The 8,790-nt window shown below is 44.3% G+C and overlaps 2 protein-coding genes and 1 long non-coding RNA gene across 3 annotated transcripts in view; 2 read left to right on the forward strand and 1 right to left on the reverse strand.

Annotated features, from left to right (window-relative positions):
• The window catches only part of LOC105556917, a 983-nt gene extending 741 nt beyond the window's left edge, over nucleotides 1-242 (forward strand). The window contains exon 2 of the long non-coding RNA XR_001008566.1: nucleotides 181-242. This is a non-coding gene — a long non-coding RNA (uncharacterized LOC105556917). The remainder of the gene's footprint in view (nucleotides 1-180) is intronic.
• LOC105556918 (putative nuclease HARBI1) overlaps nucleotides 1-1,823 on the forward strand; it is a 3,514-nt gene extending 1,691 nt beyond the window's left edge. The window contains exon 3 of the mRNA XM_012004032.1: nucleotides 883-1,823. Coding sequence (XP_011859422.1) covers nucleotides 883-1,289 — 407 coding nt within the window. The 3' untranslated portion in view covers nucleotides 1,290-1,823. The remainder of the gene's footprint in view (nucleotides 1-882) is intronic.
• A 3,667-nt stretch (nucleotides 1,824-5,490) lies between these two features.
• On the reverse strand, nucleotides 5,491-8,562 carry LOC105556919. The gene is made up of 2 exons (XM_012004033.1): nucleotides 7,122-8,562; nucleotides 5,491-6,920 (listed from the first exon to the last, which is right to left on the reverse strand). Exons 1-2 carry the CDS (start codon nucleotides 8,560-8,562, stop codon nucleotides 5,491-5,493), a joined length of 2,871 nt encoding a protein of 956 aa, XP_011859423.1.
• Between the last annotated feature and the right edge of the window lie 228 nt (nucleotides 8,563-8,790).

Raw genomic sequence — 8,790 nt, forward strand, 5'->3', positions numbered from 1 at the left:
AGAACGAGTATAAAAGGACGAGCGCAACGCGAGGGAGCTCAGTATCAGAGTCTCCCAGCCCTGATGAAGCAGACTGCAATGCCTACGAAACGTCGGCACCACACTGCAACCGGACGCGGCAACCATCCGGAAGCCATGAAGACTAAAGAAGACAACAGCCGCGAAAGCCTGAAAGCCAACATAAATTCTTTATTATTGTATCAAAGAACTTTAAACAGAGCTGAAATAAATCTTACATATATATAATTGAAATCTAGACCAGTGAAAAGTTCAACCCTAAATCTGAAAAATCATGTGTCTATACCGATCAAGAGCACCTTGGTGCTCGGTTAATATAATAAATTTTAAATACAATCATTTAGCTACACTAAACTAATACCCCCCTCTCCCCATGTAACTGTGCGCCGATAATTTTATCGGACTTTAAACACAGCCTCCGGCTACAATTCAAGACGAAGAAATGATTATTCTCACGAATTAAATTGAAATTAATAACAATGTAAGAAAAACTGTAATAATTCTTATTGCGAAAAATAGACGCCTGCACGTAAAGCAGGAGATCCAGGTTTGAACCCTGGCTTAGGTGATATTTTGTGCAATAAGAATTATTACAGTTTTTCTTACATTATTATTAATTTCAATTTAATTCATGGGAATAATCACTCCTTTATCTCGAATTGTAGCGGAAGGCTGTGTTTAAAGTGCGATAAAATTATTGGCGTACCGTTACATGGGGAGAGAGGGGTATTAGTTTAGTGTAGCTAAATGACTGTATTTAAAATTTATTATATTGACCAAGCATCAAAAATCGCTCTTGACTGGTATAGGCATATGATTTACAGATTTAGAGTTAAATCTTGCATATTTTGTTTATACATATAGGTGATTCAGGCTATCCATTGGAGCCGTGGCTATTAACTCCTCTGCCCCGAGAACCGGAAGGAACTCCACGTTTCGCATATAATGAAGCATTGTGTAGCGCAAGAAACTGTGTCGAACGTCTTTTCGGTGTATTGAAGTCTACCTGGAGATGTCTTTCTCGACACAGGGTTTTGCAATATGAACTTGGCTTTACTGGAAGAATTGTTAACGCTTGCGCAGTGCTTCATAATATGCGGAATGCTCATGGCATATTTGATGATCTGTTCGACGAATTTGATCATGACGAACATATGAACGAAAACTGTAATGATGCTTATGATATTAATGTGGATAATATTGTCCGTGGGCCTCTTGCTAGCGCACGTCGAATTCAAGACCGTTTAATAGCACAAAGATTTGGCAGATAAGATTGTAAAATTTCAAATAAAATCAAGCTTATAATCATGTAGTATTATTTTAATATTATATTTACTATTTACACAATTAGTGAATGATTGATGTATGAATTAATCCTTTTATTTTTAATAAATTGAAAATAAAATAAGAAAGTATAAAATATTTATGATTATAAATTATTATTTTATTTCAATCCATTTCATTGTAACGAAAAGCAAACAAAATATAATAATTGTTAAACAGTTATATTCATTGAAAAATACATTTACTAGTTGTTTAGGATTAGGGTTGCGCGTTATAGACAATAAGTTAAAATCGGCTCGCGTTCAGGCCTCGTGGCGCAATCTGTCGCCGCGCCGTCGCTCGCCGCGACGTGTTCACGCGAGCCCGCGGGAACCGGAGCGCGCGCGTGATCAGCCTCTGATCACGCGCTCCGGCATCCTCTGTTTTTGCCGGTAACGCCTGATTCGTCGATCGCGTTGTGTGAGTTGAACCGCCAATCGGTTCGTCGCGTTTCCGCTCGACGACGGAAACGTCGATCATCGAAAAACAGTCGTTAGCGAAGAGTCGTGCTAGTCGCTACTTCGGATTAACGTTCGCCTGCTCCGCTACCGCATGTGCCCGCTCGTTTCCGAGTCAGTACGCTCTGAGGCTCAAACGCACGATCCGGTCGTCGCATCGCCGTTGCGCGTGCCGGCGTCTCATCGGTCGTTGTTCCGACCGCTCTCGCCCCTCGGCGTCTCCGTTTCGTCTCGCGGTCGGAGTTCCGCCTGGTGCATCGCCTTCGCGTGGACCCTCCCCTGCTCCGCTCAGCCTGTGTTGCGCGTTCGCGGAAATCTCGTGATAGACATCATCTTTCGCAATCTTTATCATACGTTGTGTTCGTCATTGCGTGCGGTTTGTGTTTGAAAAGGCGTCGAGTCGACGGAACTGATCCCTGTCAACGGCGATTCGCGCTCGCGAAAGGCCGGCTGCTCCGCGGGAAGATCTCCGTGGCTCGCGTTCAAGATCATCCGCCCTCGATTGGGCGTTTCGCTGAACGCTCGGCAAGATCTCCGCCGCGCCGTTAATGAGCAGATCAAGCCCGGTCTCTGAAGATTTCCGTCCGTTACGATCCCTGACCGCTGTTGGAGGACACCTTCGCGAGCGTTACCGACTCGAACGTCGTTCCCTCTGTTCTTTCGTTGTTGATGTTCGCCCTCGGAGCGTTCTCCGGGACTATGAAAATATATTTATTGTGTCGGGCATACCGGTGACTTTCTTTATTTTATTTTCGTTCTCGTCCTTCCTCGATCTCGAGATCTCCCGCGCCTCAAACCCCTCGCGCCCCTCTCGCCGCGCTCAGCGCTGGGCCGTTTCCGGCGTTCTAAAATTCCGCGTGCTTCGCAGCGCGGACATCGCGGAAATTACGTGAACACTAGTTGAAAAATACATAGGTATATTTTGGTATTAGCATACAACATACACACAGTTAAATGTGAAAATTAAAATAAACTAATCTTGTAAACATTACAGTGATAATATATTACATCGTTAGTGCGCTATTTAATGTATACATACATAACTTTATAAAATTAAATAAAAAATAAAACTTAATTTAATATTGCACTTGATGCAATACTCAAATAAAACAAAAAATTATCGAACATATTATCACAGGTACAATATATATTAGATTTATATTAGATAGAACTGGTATAAAAATATAATATATGGTAGCGCGAATCACATTTGGCGAAAAAGTAGTTACAGCATTTCTTCGAATTTTCTAGGAACTGCTTGTGGTCTGAAAAGAAAAAATATATTTGTGACGGGGGTCGGTCTCGATTCCACCGGGGTAACGGATTGAGGCCGGGTGTCAGGATGTCCAGCGCACACGAGGGGTGGGATCTCGGGCAAATGAGCACACACGAGCCTGATAACGATGGCTTTATTCCGCGTCACTGTGGTCACGGGCGGTCCCCGTACCACGTCACACTTTTACGCTGCCTAACTTACGACTGCCGTGGTCCTCTTCCGCTTATCGGGGGGGGGGGGGGTCACGGCGGTCCCGCTCGCGTAATCCGCGGGGACCAATCTTAGCCGCGCACGCGATTGCCGCAAGCTGGCGTCGCCGTCAGGCGACGCGCGCCCTTTGACTTTTGGCTTACTACCTGGCTATATCTTTACAGCCTCGGCCATTCTGACTTGACACTCGTCTCGAGTGTCTTGAACGCGACGTACCGTTTATAACGGGAGTACTGGAACTTGTAGAATGTATAACAACAAAGTCACTGTAAGCGTGTAAAGTAAACGAGTATGCGGCTCTGCGCGTCACCAGGTGTGAATCGCTAATCTTAGAATCTATTAGCCGCTGAGTATGCCAAAAGTAAACATTTGAGATAGTATAAATATTTAAACTGAAAGGATACAACATACCGCTATGTACAATATCAATGAAGTGTATAAGCTAACTTAATTAAATCATGAGCGCGTATGTTCGAACTTAATATCGACGTGGATCGCTAATCTTAGAATCTATTAGCCGCTGAGTATGCCAAAAGTAAACATTTGAGATAGTATAAATATTTAAACTGAAAGGATAGAACATAACGCTATATATTAATGAGGTGTATAACTAACTTAACTTAAAATCATGAGTGCGTATGTTTGAACTTAATATTGACGTGAACACAGGGTAATCAAGTACCTAGACTGGGTCGTGTTCAACAGCCGATACGCAGGCTAGTTTAACTTATCGTTTTGTGGAGAAGAGGGAAAATAACCTGACAGCGTGTAACTATACAGGGGGTTTTATCCATGGTTTCATCCTGTCAGGGGAAAGTGTTGAGTTGTATGGTTTCTGAGTAATGTTAAAACCTGGTATATCTGTAATGACATATCTGTTTTTGTTGAGGGCCTTTGCCACAAGGTATGGTCCTTTATACAATGGTTTTAATTTTCTTTCTTCTCCCGGTTTAAGTACCGTATCTCTAATGAGAACATAATCGCCTTTCTTATATGTAGATGGTTTCTTATGTTTTTCATCGTAGTATGCTTTATTATAACTTTTAATATCGCTAGTGGCTTTTATTGCGATTTCTGGACTGATTTCGCGGTCGGTATTAATATCTAAATGCTTCTTTGCTAGCTTCTCTAAAAATTGTACCAGGTCGGTATCTGGATGATTACTAAGGTCGTATCCTAGAAGGATTTTCGACGGGGTCGCTTTTAATGCTGCGTGGATCGTATTATTAATTGTGTATTGGACCGCGTTTAAGTGCTTATTCCAGATTTGTAAGTCGTCAACTATTTTGCGCAGAGACGACTTGAGGAATCTGTTTATGCGTTCCACCAGTCCATTTGCCCACGGAGCTGCGACTGCCACTAGGCGGTGTGAGACATTCTTCCCTTTCATAAAGGAAACGAATTCTTGGGAGGTGAACGCTGTGCCTCTAGCTGATACAAGGATTCTTGGGTTACCAAAAATATTGAATAAGTCTGCAAGGATTTTAATGACTTCTTTTGAACCTGTCGACTTAGTGGCATAGAGCCATGTGAAGCGCGAATATGCATCCACTATTACCAGGATGTGCTTAAACCCGTCTTGGGTTGGGGTGATCGGCCCAAAGTGATCTATGTGTATCGCGTGAAAGGGACGGGGTGGCGTATCTGTGATTTGCAGTTCGCCTTCCCGTGTGTTTGTGGATGTATTGAAGATAAGGCACGTTAGGCAGTTGTCTATATACAATCGAATCTTTTTCCTTAAGGAGGAGAACCAATAATGGGATAAAATGCCCTGAACGGTTTTCTCGAATCCACAGTGAGACATGTCATCGTGGTAAATTTGGATGATTTTAAATATCATGGATTCTGGGATTACGAAAAGTGAGTTGTTAAGGTATTTTCGGAAAATGAGCCCGTCTATAAGCTCGTATTTTTCATTGTCTCGAGTTTCGAGAGACTGTGCTAAGGATTTCAAATTCGGATCCTGTAGTTGTCTGAATTGCAGTTCTTTTTCTAATGGGAAGGATTCCACGAGGGCTACGGCACGGTTAAGGGCGTCGCATCCGACGTCCCTCGCGGTGAACGACGTGAAAGTTATAGTCCTGTAATTTCAGGGTCCACCTGACTATACGTGGGTTTAGGTTTGCTTTTTTAATTGCGAAGATAAGAGCCTGACAGTCTGTAACGATCGTGAATTCCAATCCATACAGATAAATATGAAATCTCTCAATCGCTCACCACCGCGAGCATTTCCAGCTCGAAGCTGTGATATTTTGCTTTTGCCTGGTTTGTGGCCTGGCTAAAAAATGATACTGGTAGCCATTGGCCTTCTTTTTGCTTCTGCATAAGGATTGCAGCTATTGCTTGTGTGCTAGCGTCCGTATGCAGCTCGGTGGGCAAATTTGGGCTGTATAGCCGGAGGATTGGAAAGGAGATAAGCCGTTCTTTCAATGTATTGAAAGAATTTACGCAAGTGTCGTTAAACCTAAACGGTGAATCTTTTTTCAAAAGATTATGTAGGGGTCTTGCTATCGTGGCGTAGTTTTCAATAAATTTGCGGAAGTAATTAGTAAGGCCCAGGAATTTCTGCAAGTGGATTGTTTTCCGTGGTTGCGGGAATTTCTGGATGGCTTCGACGTGCCTGGGGCTGAGGGTGATCCCCTGAGAGGAAATAATGTAACCTAAGTATTCTACGGTGGTTCTTAAGAACTTACACTTCCCCAAATTTAATGATAAGCCGTAGCTTTTTAACGAAATTAATACTTGTTTGAGAATTTGTAAATTCTCTTGGACCGACGACGACGGGATAAGTATGTCATCCAAGTAAACTAAAATTTTATCTTCTTTTATTAACGAACGAAGAATAAACAGTAGTCGCCTTTGGAATTCTGCGGGTGCCTCGCAAAATCCAAAAGGAAGACGTAAATATTCATATTGCCCATCTGGTGTGGCGAATGCAAAAAATTTTGTGAATTCAGGGTGTACTTTGAGTTGATAAAACCCGTCTTTTAGGTCCAAAAGCGTGAAGACTGATTTGTTACCTAATCTCGCGAGGCAATCTTCAATTATTGGGAAAGGGTACTTTTGCTTATTAACTTTCCCATTAAGAGGACGCAAATCTACGCAAAGGCGTAGACTTCCGTCTTTTTTCCTCACCGGTACTATCCGCGAACAGTACGGCGAGTTGCTCTCCTTGATAATTTTCTTTTCTAACAGATCGTTTACGATCTCTCGAATTTGTAATCGTTCCGACCACGCGAAACGCCTTGGTGCGAACGCAAAAACAGAATCCTCCTTTAAATTGATTTTAACGGAGTGATCGTCATCGATCACTGGGATGCTTGCACTATCGACTTCTTTTATTGTCTCGATAAGATGCTTTTTTGTCGACAGATCGAAATCAACGGAAATATTTTCTAATGCTGAATCCAATGTATCGTAAGGTTTTTCTGCTACCTCTACTGAAGCTACCTCTGCGAGCAAGTCCAGTTTATTCGTGTCGTTTGTTTCGGTGCTCGAATTTTTGGGGTTTTTGATTGGATTTTCACTAGCGGGTTTGATTAAGACCTCTAAATTATGTTTATTCAAGAAATCAAGACCAATTATCATGTCCGTTGAAGTCGATTGGTCGTCAAGTACATGTAAGCGAATCGACGCTGAGTGTTCGGGGAACGCATTTAATTTGATACATGTGTCGATAATTCTAGATACGAAAAGTGGTGAGCCATTTATGGCTTTGAACGAAGGAAACTTATTTTTATTATTGCCTAATTTTGGGAAAAATTTTTCGCAAACCGACGCGTTCAGAAATGAAACCGGGCTCCCTGTATCGAAAAGAGCTGACAAATCGCACGGACAATCGTTCAATTTGGTTACCTTGACCACTGGCGAACTAAAGGCGATTCTTTTCCGTGGCCCTTCAACGAGAGCAACAGTCTGTAAGTCTGTTAGGACAGTTTCTGCTTGGCTGGGCACCTCGGTGACCTCGGTGACCGTAGAAATCAGGGGGGCTGGCTTTGTGGCGGCTGGCTTCCCTGGATTCGTAGATTGTTCTTTTTTCTTGAGTTTGAAGCAGTCGTCGCGCGTGTGGCCCTTGCTGCGGCAGTACACGCAGAACGATTCCGCTGGGTTCTTCGTGTGAAGGTCCGTCTTGGACGATCCCTCTTGTTTGGGTTTAGTCTTGTCGATCTTCGGGTTGAACACTGGCGACTTCTTTGCGGATGTACCACATGTGGTTGTGATATGGTGCATCTGTTCCAAAAATTCGTCTATCGAGTCTGTTTGAATGGACGCAGCGATCGCTTTAATGGCTATGATATTGATTCCATCGATGAGACAGTGAATGATACTGTCTTCTGGTAGCCTTAAGCATTGGAGAATAGATATTTTCTCCATCGCATAGTCTTGAAATGTTTCCTTTGAGAACTGCCACTTCCTGTCGTCTGACTTTTTCATGACGGCGCTAAACAGAATTCTTCTCTTGAACCGGCGAATGATGGCTGTCTTGAAGTCATCCCATGACTTGTTAATCGAACCTGGACTGAGGTCGAACCACCTCCTTGCTGCTTTCGTAAGTTTAATGGTAGCCGCCGACAACCTGGCGACTGGTGGAAGGATGTGGGCTTCTGCGATGCTCTCAATTTTTTCCACCCGTAATTCCACATTTTCCTCTTCGGATCTGCCAAACTGAGGGATCTGAGCTGCCAGGAATCTTGCAGCATTTGTAGAACTTGTTGAGAAGCTTTCGGTTGGCTGTGGACTAACTCTGCTGTTGTGAACGACCGGTTGGACTGTTGGACTAGCAGGGCGTCGGTCATTCATAGCGTCGAGGTTGAATGCCGACAGCATTTTGTTCAGCATCTCTTGCTGTTGGGCTGCTTGCGATTCTTGAAACTTCAGCATTTCCTGGGCCATGAATTGGCGAATTTGTGAAAACGCGGCGTCTGGGGTTGGCGCTTGAGTTTGTCTATCGGAAATGCGGGCGGATGCGGTGATACCGCTGTCCGTGTAGGCCGGCGGTGCCGAAAAGCCGGGAGGGTTGGAATCATCCTCTCCTGCCGCGCCGCCGGTCATCAGCTCGACGAGGGGACCATGGTTAAGCAAGTGCGTTGAAATTTGATCGATGCAACCCTCTCTGGTTGAGCACGGGGTCAATCCGTACTCCACGGCTTCCTTTTGAAGGTCCTTGAGTGACTTCTCGTCGAGTTTTTCTCTAGCGATCTGATCCATTGTCAGTCTTGCCTGGTGATTCACTATGGGCGAATTGCGCGGTAGACGCTGAGTATTCGTGGTTGACATCCTTTCTGCGGGTTTGCCCCGAGGTTTTGCTCAATGCGTGCGCTCTCCGCGCCGCACACAATAAACGCGATTTCCAAGAACGAAAAACTTGGGGCGGCCTCGCCACGGAACGGCACGCGGCGCGCACGCTGTTGCGGGTTACGCACAAAGGGAACCTCGCCGCGGGAAAGTCCTCGAGGTGAGCGCGTGATTGCCTCGACGCGCACAGCTGAAATCTTGCCGCGAGAA

Source organism: Vollenhovia emeryi, unplaced genomic scaffold (genome assembly GCF_000949405.1).
Source record: "Vollenhovia emeryi isolate VEMERY1.0 unplaced genomic scaffold, V.emery_V1.0 DF939706.1, whole genome shotgun sequence".
NCBI lineage: Eukaryota > Metazoa > Arthropoda > Insecta > Hymenoptera > Formicidae > Vollenhovia > Vollenhovia emeryi.

Coding starts and splice junctions, on each gene's coding strand:
- LOC105556919 (XM_012004033.1), bottom strand. CDS start 8,562: ATGTCAACCACGAATACTCAGCGTCTACCGCGCAATTCGCCCATAGTG. Junction 6,921..7,121: donor GGTAACCAAATTGAACGATT/GTCCGTGCGATT, acceptor CCGAACACTCAG/CGTCGATTCGCTTACATGTA.